The following is a 20,909-nucleotide window of genomic DNA, read 5'->3' on the forward strand; positions in this document are numbered from 1 at the left end:
AATTACCCTATAGAATCATAGTTGCCATGACAAAACAAAACTCTTTATTACTTACCTTTAACAAGTAGCTTCATAATTAGTTACAGTTCCTGGTATTAGTTAAAATTAATTAACTTTACTCAAATAGACTAAATCGCAGTAGTGAATTTCTTGTGTATTTCTATATTATGATAAATGACACTTGGGATTTTTCGTCGAGGCGAATAGCCACAGATTAGCGTAATACTAGATTACCTAATTGCTAAAGACTACTGATATAGGAATTTTCTTCGACCTACAGTAAAAAATTTTTCTCGTAGTAATTCTGGTTTATAAATTTGGTAAAGCCAATTTACTACTGCCGCGAAACCGTCCCATTACACACTGAAAATGTTTTCTAGATAATATACATCTATTCTTATAGTAGTTAGCAAAGTACTATATAATATGTAGTACTGAACCAAAAAATGTGGTTTTCTAGGCTTGTCCGTGTATATCAGTCACATTGACTAATTCATTTCAAGAAAATCTGTAACTATTATCTCTACCATTTATACTTATAACAACAAATTAAACTAAAATTCAAATTTTGTTCTTAACTTGCTTAACGGACATGAAATTGTGATAATTATTACTTTTTGTCATGGCAACTATGTTGTTATAGCGCAATTGTATTAAAAATATGGGTAAAAATAGAAAAAATTGGAATAAATTGCGAAATAATAAAAATAGGTATATGACATACTTAATAAAAGTTGAAGAGTTTTGTAAAATCTATCAGAAAAAATGATAATATATAGGGTGTACCATTTAAAAAAATTGAAATTTCTTAATTTTAAGTAGTTGAAATTCATAAATATATTTTGCACACCCTGTAGCGTTTAACTAAAATATCTTAACATATATCTTCTTTTTAATCTCTATAGAACTATCATACCAAGTTTTGTATTCCAACTTCAGAAACAATGGTACTACTGGCAATTTTTTTTTTTACCACACTGCAATTTAACATTTGTTTAAACAAATTTAAATATTTCAAAAACTGTTAATTTTAGGTATATAACATTTTATATAAAAAAGTTATAAAATTTTACGCAGAATCTAAAAATAAAATAAAAAATAGGGTGTTGCCTTTAAAAAAACATGTTATATCCGCCACACTTTTTTGAAGCACCCTGTATACTCTGTAATAATTTTAAAATGTGTATCTTAACCTTCCCTATAACTTTTATGTTAAACATTTTTTTGTAAACCTCGAAACAAATGAGATAATGGACTTTACTCTTTGTTGACTCACCCTGTACAACGAACTAGTAGACAGAAAAGACATTCTAATAAATAGCACAGCACTAGAAATAGTAGAAGATTAAATATATTCGGGACAACTAATACTAGAGCTCACCAGAAATCAAGAGAAGAATTACGTTAGCATGGAGTACTTATGGAAGAAACTCAATCATATTCAAATCCAGAATGCCACTTTAAAGAAAAAGATCTAAGAAAACATTCGACCAATGTGTACTATCAGTTATGACCTTGGCAGGCGAAACCTGGACAATTAAAACGGACATTATAAGGAAACTGCAGGTCGCACAACGCTCAATGGAACGAAATATGCTGGGAATAACCAAGAGAGATCATAAAAGAATAGAGTGGATACGACAAAAGACCCTAAGAAGTCAAATCCCTTAAGTGGCAATAGGCAGGATACCTGGCAAGAAGGACGGCCAACAGATGGGCCAGAAAAATTACAACATGGTACCCACAAGGAATTAAGAGACCTAGAAGACCATGATATTAGGAAATTAGCAGGGATAACTTGAGCTCGCATAGCCAACAATAGACAACAATGGGCCCAACTACAAAGAGATTGTCTAAATACGTGAGGGAAGCTACGCCATAGAGTTTGTTGAAAAATATGTTGATGATGACTACAGGTAAGAAAGTATCTTCTTACAGCTACATAATTTTCTATATTTTTAAATATGTTTTTTTTTTATTTTTTAGATAAAATCATCTGCATCGTACAAATAAAATATATTGGATGTCTAAGTAAGAAATTTTATGAAAAAAAAACGTATAAATATGTGGCAAACTTGTGAGTTATTTTGGTAAACCATAATATTTTTTATCTACCATCGTTAGGGTTGTGCCACTTGAAAATTTCAAATGAAATTTTCATGTCGGCAACTTTTCCAATGTGATATTTTCAAAAAAGTGAAATTTCATTGAAATTTCAAGTGAAAGTTTCAATTCGAATTTTTCAGCATGGAGGTGAAATTTTCAGAATTGTATCGTGAAATTTCAACTTACAGGTGAAATTTCAAGTGAAATTTTCATAAACCTCGCGAACTCCTTTATCGTGTTCGTATGTCGACCGTATCGACGTAAGTATCGATCGTTGATTTGCTCGATTTACTTGCGCGTCTGAAGAGGACCTGCGCGGCACGGCGCTTGGCATTGAAAATGAAAAACCGCAGTAGATGTAGATAGATAGAGGTTATGATTTTCGTTGAAAACTTTGAATAAGAAGACTAAAGAAGGAGCATATCAAAAATCTTAGGTCCACCGCGATGGGCCTCAAATATGGCCGACTTAAATTCCGGTTTATCAGTGCCGTTCTAATTGTATTTAAAAAATGTAAAACTATAATGTAGACGTGGGGTAGACTCAATATTTTTGTTTTTATTTTACGTTGTGAATAAATGTTGGTAGTTATTAAAACTGTTATAAAAATATAAAATTCTAATAAAAATAGATAAGTTATAATAATTATTTATAACCATAAACATCCGATACGCTACTGAAGCAGGTAAATCAAATTGACGTATCTAAATTCTTTGACATCTAATCTTTGACAAGTAGTAAATAAAAGCAAAAATGCAAGAAAAAATATATAATTAGTTAATTTAAGTGAATTTCATAAATGATCGGTTTACTACACGTATGTATATTATATAGTCACTTACTAGCGAAAAGTTGTTCCATTATTTCACTCGATTTTTGCCGAGATCTACCGCACGCTACACAACGAACTATTTTAGAGTCTTTTTCGATAAATCGCGATAGTGTCACTGTTAATTTAAGTTTTTTTAATTAAAGTTTTTACCTACAACTATCAGTAGTAGAATAAATAATAATAATAATAATAGCTCCCGTATATAGCGTTTAATGCCTTGGGAGTAGCAAGGTACAGCTTGCTATACTAGAGCCGTTCGGTATACAAGGAAGGTAATGTGGCTAGCACTACGCTTCAACCGCCTATTATTACCTCAGGATTGTGAATCCCAAGTACTCATTTAAGGCTGAGTCGACCTAGGTACCCAAACTATTTTTATTTTAATAAAAATAGTCGGCTGATGAAATGCCGGGTGTGGGAATCGAACCCACACCTTGAGATTGCTAGACGAGAGCCTGTACCTCTACGCCACCGGGCACCTTCGTAGAATAAATAATAAATAACATAAAATAAGCTCCGTAAAGACTGACAAATCCACAAAATTTCAAATCAAATTCAAATGTGTCAAATGAATCGTCAAACAGAACTGTCAAGGATCCCCACCCTAGAGTCCTTTTTCCGCCCACCATGCATGAATACATGGATAGCATTATGCTCCTTTCTTAGTCTTCTTATTCAAAGGTTGAAAATGTTGATGTATTATTAGATTTGTTACTTTTGTGCATTTTTTGTGTTTCACATTTCATAAAGTTTATTCTGTGACCTGTGTTCTGTGTTGATTCCAATTTTTAAAGAAATAATGGTTAAGCCCAAAAATAGTATTTGGAGATATTTCTCTAATGATTTCTAATGCCAAAAAAGTAAAGTGCATATTTTGTAATGAAATTCATTACAAAAATGCAATTCGTTTAGAAAAACATTTTTGTAATTTAAAAAAAAATTGTAATTTTCATGAAATTTCAATGAAATTTCCAATGTGAAATACTTAATTGTCAATATTTCAGGAAATTTATAAAATGTTCACTGAAAATTTGAAATTTTGAAATTTTCACTGAAATTTCCAAAATTTCAATCTTTCAGTGAAAATTTCATTATGAAATTTCAACATAAGGTGAAAAATGAAATTTACCCATCCCTAATCATCGTTTAGTTATAACGTTTTTACATCACTATTTTTTTAGTATTTCAGTTACGTTATGAGATTCACAACACAACTAGTGGTGTTATGAATCTATAACACAACTAGTTTTTATAATAATGACAATTCCCCACAATTATAATTAAAAAAAATGTGAATAGTCATTGTCAAAATGCCATAGTTAAAGGTGTTAAAGGTGGGCGACTAGTAAACGAAAATTAAAACAGAATTTTCTTATTTTTCGGTTGTAGATAAAACGTTGTATATGACACGTGCGTTTAAACATGATTACAACACTCGTGTGATTAGAACGACGAGGTCGTAGACCGAGTCGTTCTAATCGTTCACACCCGTTGTTGTAATAATGTTCATAAACACATTTGTACTGTAAATAACTATTATTATTATAAGACAAAATTGTAGTTTATAATTATATTTGAATTTTTATGGTCATTATGTCAATACTAATACTTTTTTCTTTTTTGTATCAAACTTCTAGGGAATATTTATCGGAAATCTGAATCCAATTATATTTTCCTTCACCACCATAAAGTTAAGAAAATCTTAGAAAATGGAAAGAAGAAACAAATATATGAGCATGAATAGGAGTAGAAGATAAAATTTTAAGATATTAGTAGCAGCTGCTAAATTATTTTGATTTTTGAAATAGTTACTCGCTACGGTGAGAACAAAAATTATTACTTTATATTATTTTTTAACCTCGTATTGTTACCTTTTCTTAAGATTTTATATGAGTATATTATTAAATGATATATTATTAAACTCTTCAAAAAACTAATGTTTATTTAATATTTCAGGTTAAAACTATGTTGGATGTACCTTCTTGCAAGAATTTGAAGATGGGAGGCAGTTGTGAAGCGATGGTCTTACAAAAAATAGGTAAGCATTTTTAACTTATCTTTTGTATCTCCTAAACTCTCTGGCTTCTCTAATATATTATTTATTGATATTTTTCTTTTCATTTTAGATCATTTTTTTGGAAATGTACATTAAAACAGGGAAAAAAAGATATAGAGTTGATAATGGACGACACAAAAGTAGCAGTAACAGTATTGTAGTCTGGTATCACAGGATATTGCGACACCCTCAGCACTATAATTATTTTAATAGATCATTTGTGTATAGAGCAATAAATTTATATTTTATGTTGAAATAAAGGAATAATATATTTTCTTTTATCTGTTATTTTTTCTAAGGTTTTAAAAATGCAATAAAAAAATTTGGTACTTTTAGAACCATACCTTCTACGGTAGATTATATTAAAAACTAACATCTTATTTTTTGTAATATAAACGCAAATCCATGCAATACAATTTGAAATGATTGATATTATATTGTCCAAAAATACTTAAAATACAAAAAAATATTCTATGGCACAAAATAAGACACAAATGATTTTTCTATAACGTTGAATTTTACTTCTGCAGGTTTAATATTAAAAATATAAATAATATAAACTACAAATAAGTAAATGTATGGAAAGATACAAGCAAAATTAAACCATACATTCATATATAAAAAATTACAGGAACAGTATAAAAACTAAAGGTTTTTTTTCTAAAATAAATTTAAAAAATCTCATATTTTATTATTATCTTATTAAAAATTATTATTTACGGATTTTTTCTTATTGGTTTTAACAATTATTTTGTATCATCAATATGACACATTTATTACATCCAAGTTGTTAATTTCTAGTAATTTACCGGCAACAGTAATTTTGATTAAATGTATTGAAGTACTACCGTATGAGGAAGTCTTAGAATATTATAAATACCAATTTGATAATTTTTAAGATATAAATTACAGTGACAAAGCTTAACTTTTTTATACAGATTGTTAACTGGACGGTTATTTATTGGGGAACAGAATGGCAACACTGCCTACATTCCAAATGAGTACTAAGCTAAGCTGTCGACTCGTCCCGTCGCGTCGTCTCTCGACGAGCGGGCTGAGGTTGCCGTATTTCAACCATAAGCGAGTAATAAACAATTAACAACCTGTATATAATGTTATATACCTAAAATTAATAGTTTTTATAATATTAAAATTTGTTTAAACAAATATTAGATTGCGCAGTGTGGTAAAAAATTGTCAGTGATGCCATTGTTTCTGAAGTTGGAACTAAAATTACACGAAGGACAACTAAAATTTGGTAGGAGAATTTTATAGAGATATAGAAAAAGATCTATGTAAAGATATTTTTACAGTTAGATGCTGATAGATTTTACAAAACTCTTCAACTTTTATTAAGTATGTCATATGCCTATTTTTTATAGTTTGCGAGTTATTCCATTTTTTTCTATTTTTGCCCATATTTTTAATACAATTTTCAATCAAATTTCTCATGTCATAAAACTCCCAGACGTCAATTTTGTTTTTATTTATCTATCTATCCAATTTTTTTTAGATTTTACAAAACTCTTCAACTTTTATTAAGTATGTCATATGCCTATTTTTAATAGTTTGCGAGTTATTACAATTTTTTCTATTTTGCCAATATTATTAATACAATTTTCAATCAAATTTCTCATGTCAAAAAACTTCCAGACGCCAATTTTCATCCAAATATTGACGTTACTTCAGAAATTATTTCGAAAAAATCGAAAAAAATTAAACTTCTACACCCTGTATCTCCGAAACTAAAGCATTTTAGGAATTACATTTATTCGAACTTTTTTACTTATTTTTATCTGCAGAATATGCTGTCGAAGTTTCCGGAATACAGTTCGGATCACCCTGTATACCTAGTTTCAACTTGATTAAAGATTTTTAGAGTTTTAAATCCAAACTAATGAATTATTTTTTCGTGTTTATTTCTTTATCAAATAGTGGGGTGTCCCAATTTTGCAAAGTTACGACTGTTTTAAAACTTATTACTTATGAAATAAGTTAATAGGTGCTTAAAAACTCAAAGTTAACTTTATCTTTAACAGACTCTATCTTCATGACCTCGATTTCGAACTTCGAACCTTAATATCTCCTAAACTATTAAAGATACCTAGTTGGATCAGTCAATAGAGAATTAAATTCACTACACATTAAATTCTCTACATATGTATTTTTACAAAATTAGAGCCCTATTGGACGGATCAACTTAATAGTTTGGGTGAAAAATTTAGCAAGGCTCATTCTCACTGATAGAGAATCTAATTCTCTATCGAATGGTCAAAAGGGCAGGTCCATTCTTCACTCTCCCTAACCAAACCAAACAAATCTCTTCTAACTCGTTGATTTGTTAATACCAGTTATTAACGCTAGAGTAGCACTTGTTGACAAAAATACCTTCACCATTTTGTCAAGATTTGTTGTAGTATCAAGAGCAGGAATTTACCTCCTGGCTTTTATGTTTTCCTGGTAGAAATGCCCGATAGAATTATCAGAAAACTAGCCCATTTGTCAAAGACATTATTTTGTATCAGACTTTCTTTCTAGATATTATAAATTTGGATTGGAGGATTGCTCTTTCTGTCGTAGTATTTGTGATATAAATGACACGAAAGCCCCCCCATATATCTTTGTCCTCCACTATAAAGGGTATTATTTATCTCTTTTTTACAATATTTGTTTTAATATTCTGAATTTTATGTCCATATTTTTTTTAAATAAAACTCAATTGTAAAATTATAAAACTTTATTAAAATAAAAGTTTAAAAAATCACAAAATAGCGGTTTTGTCTTAATTTAAAAATTTTAATACATTCCTCATAAAACAATTTTGATTGTCGATTTGCATTATCTATAAAACTTTGCTAAAATATATATAAATAAAATCATGAAGCGTCTTAAGCGAAACTTAAATATAATAAAACTATTATCACAATCGATTTTTAAAATATATGCTCCCCCGTGTATACAGGGCTAGTAGGCGTGGTGGATATATTTACAGGGTGTCTTCTCTGCATAAATGTCTTCAGTCTCGAACACGGGATTACTGTAACCAAATGTTCCTGGAAAGAAAGAAAAAAAAATAAAGAAAGAATCAAAAATAATCTACAATAGAGTTGCAATGGTGTTATACAGGGTAGCGCCTCTCATACGTCGCGGAGGCTGCAAGGAGAACGACAGTTTGCATTGAAGTGAAATTTTGTTAGCATATGTAGGTTAATTCAGAGCACTTTTTTAAAAATATAGAGAGTTCTACAGGGTGTCCCCAAAAAAGTTACATAACAAAGTTGTGTTTTTTGTAATGGAACATCCTATATATTAATTGATTTTCGGATTCTGACAGAAAAATAAAGGTGAGTTTTATAAGAGAAGTATATGATTATATTCTAAGGTTTTTGACATATTTAACATTTTCTAGAAATAAAGAACAATTTTTAAATTACAATAAAATCTACCTAAATTGGAATTTACCCGGTATAGCCTAATATGTAGTTAAATTAACTATTGTACTTTAAATCAAATTAAAACTTAATCCAAAAGTTATATAGGGTGAGACAAAATTAATATTGAACATTGGTCACCTTTAACAGCACGTTACTCTTTTATTTTAAATGAAACACCCAGTATATTATTCCGATATTCAATGGAGAATTCATGTCTCTTCAAAATACTATTAAGGTTACCTACCCCTCAAACAAATAATATTTTCCTAGATATCTTCATTTACATGATAATTTGATCCGAATAGATCTTTATTATTAGATAAAATCTAGGTGGCTAGTGATATGTCTGACGTTACTTCGACATAGCTGTCTAATTAGTCCAACTTTAACAACTAGTTATCATTTTGTGTCAGTTAAAACAAAAAAAAAATTCTCAGAAATTTGCCGAAAATGCAATTCCTACTATCCTACATCAGAGAGAATTGGTATAATTCTATTAGTTGGTCAATGCAGTGTGCATTCACCAATTACTTAAATGGTCCTGATTTTATCTAGTCTGTTTTTTTATGGGGATAAGTTAAAAACAGTGTTTACAAAACTCGACCAACTATTGTCGACAACATGAGAGAAATTATTGTAGCTGCTTTTCGAGGTAGAACTCCACATAAACCTTTTAAAATGAAAAGATCCTTTTGAAAAGACAATCATTTTGTGCAGTTAACAGGAAAGGAAGCATTTGATTTCATCTAACTAATTTTTGTCACATAATTATAGGTTTATATCTAGTTTTAATTCTGTACTAATTAAAATATGTTTTAAACGTGTATTTTTTTTATTACCGTTGAGCATTTTACTCTACAATGTTTAATTTTTGCTAAATTAACAAAAGGTATATGACACAGCCATCTAGATTTTTTCAAATAATACAGATCAAAATTAAAATATTTAGGAAAATCTTTGTCTGAGAGGTAGGCAACCTTAATAATATTTTGAAGACATATAAATTCCCCATTGAACGCTGGAAAAATATACTGGATGTTCCATTTATTAAAATAAAGGAGTAACTTGCTTTTAAAAGTGACTAATGTTCCATATTAATTTCGTCTCACCCTGTATAACTTTTCCGATCAAATTTCAATTTGGTTTAACATAGAATGGTTACTGTAATTAAATATGAGGCTATACGATGTCAACTAAAATTTAGGTAGCTGTTATCAAAATTTAAAATCTACCCTTTATTTTCACAAAATGTGAAATATGTCAAAATCCTTAAGCCGGGTCCAGACTATGTAACAAAACATGTTAAATAACAAAGTTTTATAACTTGTTAGAGAAATTCAATTAAAAAAGTTATAAAACACAATGTTATACAACATTTTTCTTGTTATATAGCATATATTATGTTATCCATTAAGGAGGGTCTACATTTAGTAACATGTTATATAACATTGCTATTTAACATGCTACATATCACATGCTAAAAAACCGGGAGCCGTCCACATTATAGTTTACGTAATCATGAATCGTTTTGGCGAGAAAGAGGTTCTGCTAGCAGCAGCGGCGTGCGTAATTATTTTTGAAGAGAAAGAAAGTCGAGAAAAAAAGCGGTTTTGAGTCCGCCTACAAAATAGATCTATATATATATATATATATAGTCGAACTCAATTAGCTTACCTTTTCAATACCTGCCTCGGCTATTTCTCGTGGTGTGTTTCTGTCTTTTAAAAACAATAATAACTTAAAAGCAAACCATTTTGAATTATCCACTTCGTCTAAGCCAGTACCTGATTTGCATTTCTTTTTTTTTCCTCTGAAACTGCCCTATTAGATATCGCATTTTTTTCTCAAATTTTTCTCTTTCCAAATACATACTTTTTGCAATTTTTAACCATGCATCATGTTTCTTTTATATAAAAGATATCACATAACACTGTATGATCTCTATACAACTTAATTAGTTGACAAGTCTGCTCTTGGCTCTACTCCATTAACAATATAAGAACATAGAGAAAGTAATAAAAAGTTTTACTTTACTATAAGTTCAAGTTTTTTATTATATTTCTCTATCTATAAGAACCATACGATCGAAAAAACATGGCGTCAGCGATGGCTATGAATTGAAGATCGCTGTCATTTTATATGAAAAATTATATTGGGAATGTCATCGATCGTCATGTCCAAGCCAACTGGACGGGAGGCCGACTGGTCGCAGGTTTTTTTTTCGATCATACGGTATTATTAACCAGTAAATAAACAAACCCTAAGGTGCCCGGTGGCGTAGAGGTACAGGCTCTCGTCTACCAATCTCAAGGTAGTGGGTTCGATTCCCACACTCGGCATTGCATCAACCGACTATTTTTATTAAAATAAAAATAGTTTGGGTACCTAGGTCGACTCAGCCTTAAATGAGTACTTGGAATTCACAATCCTGAGGTAATAATAGGCGGTTGAAGCGTAGTCCACATTACCTTCCTTGTATACCGAACGGCTCTAGTATGGCAAGCTGTACCTTGCTACTCCCAAGGCGTTAAACGCTATATACGGGAGCTATTATTATTATTATAATAAACAAACCCAATATCAACTCACCATACTAAAATTCTGTCGCGCACGTCCCTGAAAATGTGAGCGGCTAAACTAGAAATTTAGCAAGTCTGGACGCATTGTTTCATGTTAGAATAGCAATGTTGAGCAACATCTTTTGATCTTTACCGACTACAAATGGATAACATCTAACAAGTTATATAGCAGCGAAATTTGCTAAATATGACTAAAAAATAAGTAACATGTTATATAACTTTGCTATATAGCAGTGTTATATAGCAAGTGTGGACCGGCCTTTAGGTGTCGGTAAAGATCAAAGAAAGTTATAAAACTTTGTTTTATAACACGCCGGGACTTGTCCACACTTGTGTTATTAAATATTTACTGCAGGACGAGCGGCGTTTGAATTTAGTATTGCCAGAACTCTCGCGTTGCACACAGTGATTTTTGTTAATTTTTTACGCAATGCAATGGTTGAAAGAACTTATCACTCATTTAATTGAGTTATTTCGTGAGCATCGAGTATTATGGGATCCTACCTTCATAGATTTTAAAAACAGAAATAAAAAACACGACGCATGGACTGAACTAGGTGCAGAATTGAAAACAAATGCAAGTGAAGTTGAAAAACAAATGCGTTTGAGGTCATTTTAAATACTACAGCTGCTACTGCTTCGAGCAATAAAATGTACACTCATTTTGTTTAGTTTAGTTGTGTTACATAGTCTGGATGTCTCTGCTATTTTATAACAAGTTATAAAACAAAGTTGTACAACAAATTTGTTGTATAACTTGATATTTAACATGTTTTGTTACATAGTCTGGACCCGGCTTTAGATTTTAGGTATATGCCTCTTTAATAAAACTCATCTTTATTTTTTTCCTAGAATCCGAAAATCAATTAATATATAGGGTGTTCCATTAGAAAAAACCGGGAAAAAACAACTTTGATGAGTAACTTTTTTTTGGGGACCCCCTGTATAATTCTATATATTTTATAAAATGCTTTCTTTTTTTTCAAAACACAAAAAGTCATTTTTACTCCGAATAGAACATGCTATTTTTTTCAAACGCCACAAATAATTTTTAAACAATTTCAAACGTTCCAAATAATATAAAAATTTTAAAGACATACCATAGATAAATGCAACAGATTGGAAAGCCCGTAAAAATTTTAGGTCGCGAAATTATTTTGGGTCGCGACCGTTATACGCGATCTGGCGCTGCTATAGCGGTCGCTAAGAACAACGGCAAACAAAAACAGAATTAATTTTCTCTTGTCAAAGTCAGAATCTTCAAAAATCATAATAATCTTTCAAAATCTAAACCGCTCTCATTAAAGAAATTCCGAAAAGTGTTTATAGCGTCCATTTTCAAAGTAATTATTGCTATCTTTTGAGTTCAATTCAAGTTTTATTTACTCTAACCGGCGATAATTGTGAAAAAGTGGCATTAAAAACTTAAAAAGCTGTGCTGTGAACTGTGAACTGCAAAAACCATCGTGGATCGTGGCATAACGTCGCGTCGGTTTCCAATGTTTCATAGGTATTTCATACATGCGTCCTTATATAAAATAAAGTTTCATGTATGCAACACACTGTCTTTTATTTATAAAATTAAACGAAAATAATAATAAATTTGAATAAACAATATTTGGCAATATAATTCCGAAAAAAGCCGAACCGCTCCGAAATTTTCAAAAGTTTTGGGTCGCGACCGTTGCAAGAATAGCGCCAAATAGTGTTTACATTGTCCTTATGGGCACTTTCCAATCTAAACTTGTTTCATTTATCTATGAGACATACCTTGTATGTAATTATATATCGAGAAACTATGGTTACGCTCGCTGAATTTGACACTTTGTCAGTTTAATAATATATTTTCGTACTTTTATGCTTACGCGTAAAAGTACGAAAGTAAAAGTGGTTTACTTTTATACCTATTCGTTAAAATGACTTTTTTATATTGTCAATCGCATCGCAAAAATTAATACTTTTGTGACGTTTGAAAAAAAAAATATTTATGCATATGAACACGAAAAATAATAAAATAAATAATACTCACATCTCTAATCCAAGAGCATGTCAACGCGGTGTCCATGTCCATTCTTTGCGCAGGCGCAAGTACTAGTAAACTTTTAATTAGGTCCTTTGCTGGTTCCGTGATCTGTGCAAAATACTCGTCAGGAAAACAGTAGTCGCATTTGAGAATGTTGGCTGTCGTTTCTTCCATGGAGTCATCCAGGAATGGAGATACACCACTCAACAAAACATACAAAAATACTCCTGTAAAGAAGACATAACTAACATTAGAATATAAATACCAATATGGAGGAAATTGTTGGTTTACAAAAAACCATTAGGTTATTTTTTTTATGCTCATAGTTGTGCTCATAGTTATCAAAATCTGTGTGCAGATGCAGAGGTTTTAGGATAGTCAACCCTTTATGTCTTAAATATAAAGAAAATAAGTTGTACCTGCTGCCCAGCAATCAGTGTGCTTTCCTACAGGCTGGCCTAAAACAAGTTCTGGAGAGGCGAACTCCAAACAAGCAGGTGGAAGGATCACATTTTTAGTGGTATTGACTGAATCTCCAAAGTCGACTAGCTTCAACAGAGGCGGACTGAAAGTAATGTCAACCATGACATTCTCTGGCTAAAAAAAGAAATAGAACCTGTATATAAATAATCTTTAAGTTCGTTTTGTAATAAACTAATTTTATAAATTATAAAAATATAGGGGAACCGTTGAACATAAATAATAATAAAAATGCTTAACTATATTTATTTAATTATGGTACATTAACAATACCTTAACATCCAAATGTGAGACATTTTTTCTATGCAACCAAGCCAAAGCTGACATTAGTTGCCGAGTATACAATCTGACATCTCCCTCCAAATAGTCTCCCCGTTCACTTAATGATGCAAATAAAAGTGGCCCTCTCACACTAGAACAAAGAAAGGAACAAATAAAATAAGGATGGCATTAACTAATTAAATATATAAATTAATGAAAATATTTTTTTCGAGGGTAAAAAAATCTTAAACAAAAATCAAACTTACAGTTCCAAAACTATAGTGTCTATTCCTGGTACAGGAGCGTTGTCAAATAATGCGAGAGATCGGATGATATTCGGATGTTCCATACCCGCTAGTAAAGCATACTCTGCCTGCGTGACTTGGTGAGCCTGCTTCCTTCTAGTAATTTGCTTCAAAGCAACTTCGACGTTTGTACCTGAAAATACCATATTAACATTAAAATTGCTTCTTTTACATATGAAGGGTCCAGAGGGAAAACATGACAAGCACCATTTTACTAATTTTACAGGAGAGCACTGGACTGCTGGTGGTTATCATGTTTTTTTCGTGTATTCTATATTTCTTATTTTTTATTAGGCATATATCATAGGATTTACAACTTATTGCCCTGCAGAGTTTATAGATTTTGTAGGGACCAATTAGACCTACTATAGTATTGTAAAATTCTAAAATTAAGAAATTGGCGCTTATGAAATTTTTCCCCTGGACCCTTCAAATGGAAAACAGCTGTCAGTGGATTTTTTACTCATTCAATGCAGTGGTATTTTTCAAAGGCCACAAAAGTATTAATTTTTGCGGCGTGATTAACAAAAGTCATTTTAACGCCTAGCTTACGCCTAGGCATAAAAGTAAAGCACTTTTACGCCTAAGCACAAAAGTACGAAAATATATTATTAAACTGACATAAAATGTCAAATTCAATGAGCGTAACCATAGTTTCTCTATATACAGTATGTCCCCGGATTGTCTTTACAAGAGGAAATACTTTTTTATTATTGATATTTTGAGACATATGTATTCTTCATAAAAAATTTCCTTGTTCTAAAATGGTTTAATCGCGTTTATACTTTTCCAAATTTCCACATCGTTTTAGAGAAAATTAAGAAAAACATGAAAATATGGTTGAATTTTCTAAAAATCAAAACGCGTTTCTATGATTATATCATTTCGATTTCATCACTTTGATAGATGGTTATTATTAAATTTGATTAACGTCATATTCTTTGTTGTAGTTAAAGTATCATATTTTCCGATAATTATCATTACCTAAGGATGATGATAATTCAATTTACACACACACATTTCTTTCACATTTTCAATGCTACAGTAAGCCGTAGCATTGAACTAAATAAATTTTGTACTTCTTTAACATTTTAAAACAGCAAAAAATATTACGTTAATTAAAATTATATGAATAAGAATCTATCAAAGAATGAAAGCGAATTGGTAGAAACGCCTTTTGATTTTTAAGACTTTAAAAATTTAACCATATTTTCATGTGTTTCTTAATTTTATCTAAAACGGTATGGAAATTTGGAAAAGCATAAACAAGATTAACCATTTTAGAAGAAGTAGAAATTTTTAAGAAGAATGCATTTTTCTCAAAATGTCAACTATTTAAAACACAATTAAATCCTCAATTTATTTTCTAACTTTTACAATTATAATTCAAATAAAACCATTAAATCTCACCTCTGTCTTTTGCAAGCCGTACTATAGAAAATCTCCCCCTGCTAATCTCTTCCAATTCCATATACCTCCTTCTAAATTGCTCCTGCTGCCACAGTAAGTTATCACCGATAGGCAACGTCACAGCAACGCTAGGCAGACTCACTGCTTTCGTCTGACTGGATACCAATCGAAAACTGTAAGTCTCCCCCGGCACCAAGTCATCAACAACGTAAGTACTTTCAGTAATGACACTTTTTGACGGCGAAGTCCATTCTCCGGACCCCAATTTACAATGTTCCACGTAATAAGGCGTTTTCTGAGGGTTGTCCCAGTCCAGTTGAACACTGGTCGATGATAGAACTTGAATTGTCGGTTCGACCAAGACCCCGGGACCGCCTGTTACAGACACCACGCAAGAACAGCTCGCAGAACCATATTCGTTGGCAATAGTGAACGAGTAAGTACCGGAATCAGACGGTTTGGCGTTGTCCAGGGTTAAAAGAGCCACGCCTTCTCCGTTGGGCTCCATCATAAATCGACCGTTTCGAAGGATGCAGAGGTTAGGTTCAAGTTTTTTCCAGCTTTGTCTGCAGTGAGGGGTGTGACCTCGAATTCGACAACAAAGGACGATTTTTGAGCCGGCTTGTACCACTAGATCTTGAAGGCGATCGGTTATATCTGGAACGGGACCTTCTTGAGGGCTCTCTGGTATATTTCCGTTGGTGGGCAAGGTTCTTGGTGGTTTCTTAAATCTGAAATATTGTAGGTTGATTATATTAATGCAGAATTTTTTTCCAAAAAACTGATGTTTTTATATACAGGGTGGTCCGAATTGTATTCCGGAAACTTCGGCAGCATATTCTTCAGATAAAAATAAGTAAAAAAGTTAGTATAAATAAACGTATGTCTTAAAATGCTTAGTTTCGGAGATACAGGGTGTAGAAGTTTCATTTTTATTTCGATTTTTTTCAAATAATTTCTGAAGTAACGTCAGATTTTAGATGAAAATCGGTGTCAAAAATTTTTTTGATCTAAGAAATTTGATTATGATGTCAATATGACTCCTACTTTTAGGGGGCGCCACCTACATATTTTTTAACTGGTTTGAAGTGTAATAACTTTTCGTCCGTACCTGTATAAAACTACTAAGTAAAAAAATATACATTTACGACGTTTTTTTAAATCTAACTTATGTATACCAGTCATCATTAACATAAATTAAACATGTTGACTAAACAGTTATTAGGCTGAAATAATAAATTTGAAATGTTTTTGTGCCAAAAGTTTAACAGTTTAACAGTTTTTTATCATCAATTCTTCAAAGAAAACTAATAACTATCTACTCAACATGTTTATTTTTTGTAAATAATTGCACTGACTATTTCAATTCTCAATATCTTCGGTTGCTCGTAGCTATTTTTACCAAGAGACATTTTTTACGTAAAAAATCACAGAAATATATTTTTTTTCACTCCATAGTTTTATACAGGTACGGACGAAAAGTTATTACTCTTCAAAACAGTTAAATACATGTAGGTGGCGCCCCCTTACAAATAGGAGTCATATTGACATCAAAATCAAATTTTTAATGTCAATATACTTCCAGACACCAATTTTCATCCAAATATTGACGTTACTTGAGTAATTATTTGGAAAAAATCGAAATAAAAATGAAACTTCTACACCCTGTATCCTGTATCTCAGAAAATAAGCATTTTAGGACATACATTTATACGAACTTTTTTATTTACTACAGAATATGCTGCCGAAGTTTCCGGAACATAGTTCGGACCACTCTGTACATTCCATTGTCTTTTGTATTAGCTTCCATTTAAATAAAAAACTTATTTTTTTCTGCGCAGTGAATATTTAAAAGATATTAAGTGTGAAAATATAATCTTAAATACATATTAGAAGTAAAATAATATCTTCTAATGTTTTTTACCTGAAATTCCATGGCTTCTGAGAAGGATTGGATATTACATAGGCAGGCAGCCATACTTTTTCTCGTACAACATTTACGCATACTAGATATCCCTTGTTGGCGTCGTATTTGATTATAGTGACAACTTCGCCTAAATTCACCTTTGGGTACTCACGAATTATCCTAGCTTGTGTTCCGGGCGCCAAAATGTGGTTTTCATACTGTAAATTTATTAAAATATATTTAATCCATCGAATATAGACAGACACTTATAAATTTCTAAAGCTGCATTGAATAATAACAGGAAGCTTTAAAAACATTAATTCAGAATTTTAGCACAGTGCTATAAAATAAATTTAGTTTTTCAATAAATATAGATATAATTTAGTTGTTTGATATATGGTTACTATTATTTATTTTTTTTATTAACGTCATATTTTTTGCTGTTGTTAAAGTATCACATTTTCCGGTAACTGTTTTCTCCCATTCTGTAGCATTGAACTAAATAATGTTTGTGCTTCCTTAGCATTTTAGAACAGCAAAAAATTAATGTTAATTAAAATTCTATCAATAACAATCTATCAAAGAATGAAAAGAAAATTATATTACCAGAAAGAAAGGCGTTTCGATTTTTAGAGAAAAATTCAACCATATTTTCATGCAAACATTGTTCCATATAAGCTCTATCAAGGTTTTGAAGACTTCTAAACACTGTGCTTTGAATCAGCTCTGAATTACATTAATGTTATTATTAATTCATTTTGGACGACACTGGATTAGTATAAAACAGCAAAAACAAGACGTGGGTTATCAAAAATATCGTCCTATTGCTGCCAAAAGTCACTAACTAACATTTTTCCGAACAACCAAATTCAATCACTATGTTTTGAATCGGAGAATCGATTGCAAAAGTCATTAACTACGATTTCTGGCTATTTATGTTTTATTTTAATACCGAATAGTTACTAACTATAACATCTTTATGCAATGCAATTCATTTTTAGACGCATTTTTCTCGGAAGTAATAAAAAGTAAGTTAGTGACTTTTGGCAGCAATGGGACGATATGTACTTATATTTCCAATACACTTAAACAAAAAAAAATACATGCACTGTGACACACAAAAAGCATAATAGTAAAGGAGCACCCGTTAGAAAGAATCCAAAAAAGTAAAGAGTTAAAATTAAAAAACATGCTCACCATAATTTAGAAAAAAAACACTTCTGCATAATGCTCCATAGTATCTCCATTAAATTTGTTATAGTCAAAAACACCCAAATTTATTAAGCCACTGTTTACTTTATTCTCTACGTCATTTACATACATTTTTTACTGATTACATATCAAAATAAAACCGTATTACTATCTACACTCTTATTTACACTTAAGATTCTAATTAATGTTTGTTTCTTAAACACTATACATATCACAGCCTCAAAGGGTTAGTTTTAAACGTATTTCTAGATTTAATTTGTGATACAATCAGGTGATTACTGTTTTTGAAGCGAGCTCTAAGGTACCTGGAGAAAGAAAAAAATTTGTTGGTTAAATAATGCATGCGTTAATAACTACGAGTAGTGCATGGCTATTCTATTATCCAGTAAGCACACAACATAATTTTGGAGATTTTCAAGGTAGTTTTAATATAATAATTTCATTGCAATAATATTGACATAAAACTTGTTTATCCTAAATCCGAAGTCTGGATTCTAACTGTTAAATAATAACGAAGTTATGCTTCTTTCAACAATGCCAAAAAGAAATAGAAAAAGGGCTGATATACACTCACCAGCACAAAAAACATTTTGATGTATTTTAAAATGTTATATATTGTATTCTAGTGGACTGATTTTGATGATATTTTAAGCAATTTGTAGCTAAGTTACTTGTCTTTTTAGAACCTCTTTCTAAATTAAAAATGAAAGTTCTCATCTGTAAATTATACGAGAGAATCTAAAATGTTGTTATTTTGGTCAAAGTTTGGAACACTCTGTGGAATATGTTAAAAAAGCAAGGAACTTAAAAATCATTTTATCATCTAGGTGCATCTTTTTACAATAGTTTATTTTTAGGTTCATCTCAATAACTTAATTTTTTTGGAGATATTCACTTTTGAAGAAGACACTACGTAATTTTTTGTAATTTTTACATTTAAACCATGTCTTTACTTGGTTCCAATCAACAGACTTATGAAATAGTGTTTATGATTTATGTAATGTCACTTTTATTGAAAAATCATATTATTATTAATTATTATCTGTTGGCTGTTAGGCAGTTAGTCTTGCAGAGATGGTTTTAAGTCCAGAAGGTGTATCCGCTATAACTGCATCAATTGAAGATGATAGAGATCAAAATTATGCCGCTAACAGTTTTAGGTGTGCACGAAGTGCAGTGTAGTCGCTCCTTCGAGACAATTTCATACGCTAGACGTCCAGAAACCTTCGTATGAGAACTTCGAATCGAGACGATCGACTTTAAGCAAATCTTATGTCAAGAAGGCCTGCTTCGGAACCACAAATTACTAGTTCTGTTAACTAGGACCAAAAGCAATGGCATGGTTTTAATGTAAAAATTACGAAAAAATGTTGTTATTAACATTTTTTCGTAATTCAACAGCTTACTCAAAAGCGAGACACTACGTAATTTTTTGTAATTTTTACATTTAAACCATGTCTTTACTTGGTTCCAATCAACAGACTTATGAAATAGTGTTTATGATTTATGTAATGTCACTTTTATTGAAAAATCATATTATTATTATCTGTTGGCTGTTAGGCAGTTAGTCTTGCAGAGATGGTTTTAAGTCCAGGAGGTGTATCCGCTATAACTGCATCAATTGAAGATGATAGAGATCAAAATTATGCCGCTAACAGTTTTAGGTGTGCACGAAGTGCAGTGTAGTCGCTTCTTCGAGACAATTTCATACGCTAGACGTCCAGAAACCTTCGTATGAGAACTTCGAATCGAGACGATCGACTTTATGCAAATCTTATGTCAAGAAGGCCTGCTTCGGAACCACAAATTACTAGTTCTGTTAACTAGGACTAAAAGCAATGGCATGGTTTTAATATAAAAATTACGAAAAAATGTTGTTATTAACATTTTTTCGTAATTCAACAGCTTACTCAAAAGCGAGACACTACGTAATTTTTTGTAATTTTTACATTTAAACCATGTCTTTACTTGGTCCCAATCAACAGACATATGAAATAGTGTTTATGATTTATGTAATGTCACTTTTATTGAAAAATCATATTATTATTATCTGTTGGCTGTTAGGCAGTTAGTCTTGCAGAGATGGTTTTAAGTCCAGGAGGTGTATCCGCTATAACTGCATCAATTGAAGATGATAGAGATCAAAATTATGCCGCTAACAGTTTTAGGTGTGCACGAAGTGCAGTGTAGTCGCTTCTTCGAGACAATTTCATACGCTAGACGTCCAGAAACCTTCGTATGAGAACTTCGAATCGAGACGATCGACTTTAAGCAAATCCTATGTCAAGAAGGCCTGCTTCGGAAC

General features: G+C 31.2%; 1 protein-coding gene and 1 long non-coding RNA gene across 2 annotated transcripts in view; one reads left to right on the plus strand and one right to left on the minus strand.

Annotated features, from left to right (window-relative positions):
• The first annotated feature begins 4,418 nt into the window (after positions 1-4,418).
• On the plus strand, positions 4,419-5,218 carry LOC115885868. The gene is made up of 3 exons (XR_004050802.1): positions 4,419-4,758; positions 4,895-4,976; positions 5,065-5,218. It is a non-coding gene; the product is annotated as an uncharacterized LOC115885868 (long non-coding RNA).
• Positions 5,219-7,718: 2,500 nt separating this feature from the next.
• The window catches only part of LOC115885903 (kalirin), a 402,576-nt gene continuing 389,385 nt past the window's right edge, over positions 7,719-20,909 (minus strand). Inside the window, exons 37-43 of the mRNA XM_030904931.1 lie at positions 17,411-17,610; positions 15,487-16,217; positions 14,038-14,209; positions 13,784-13,922; positions 13,450-13,627; positions 13,037-13,257; positions 7,719-8,047 (exon numbers count right to left, since the gene is read on the minus strand). Coding sequence (XP_030760791.1) covers positions 7,928-8,047; positions 13,037-13,257; positions 13,450-13,627; positions 13,784-13,922; positions 14,038-14,209; positions 15,487-16,217; positions 17,411-17,610 — 1,761 coding nt within the window. The 3' untranslated portion in view covers positions 7,719-7,927. The remainder of the gene's footprint in view (positions 8,048-13,036; positions 13,258-13,449; positions 13,628-13,783; positions 13,923-14,037; positions 14,210-15,486; positions 16,218-17,410; positions 17,611-20,909) is intronic.

The sequence above is a fragment of the Sitophilus oryzae genome, unplaced genomic scaffold, assembly GCF_002938485.1.
Source record: "Sitophilus oryzae breed Bouriz unplaced genomic scaffold, Soryzae_2.0 scaffold_465_pilon_pilon, whole genome shotgun sequence".
Taxonomy (NCBI): domain Eukaryota; kingdom Metazoa; phylum Arthropoda; class Insecta; order Coleoptera; family Curculionidae; genus Sitophilus; species Sitophilus oryzae.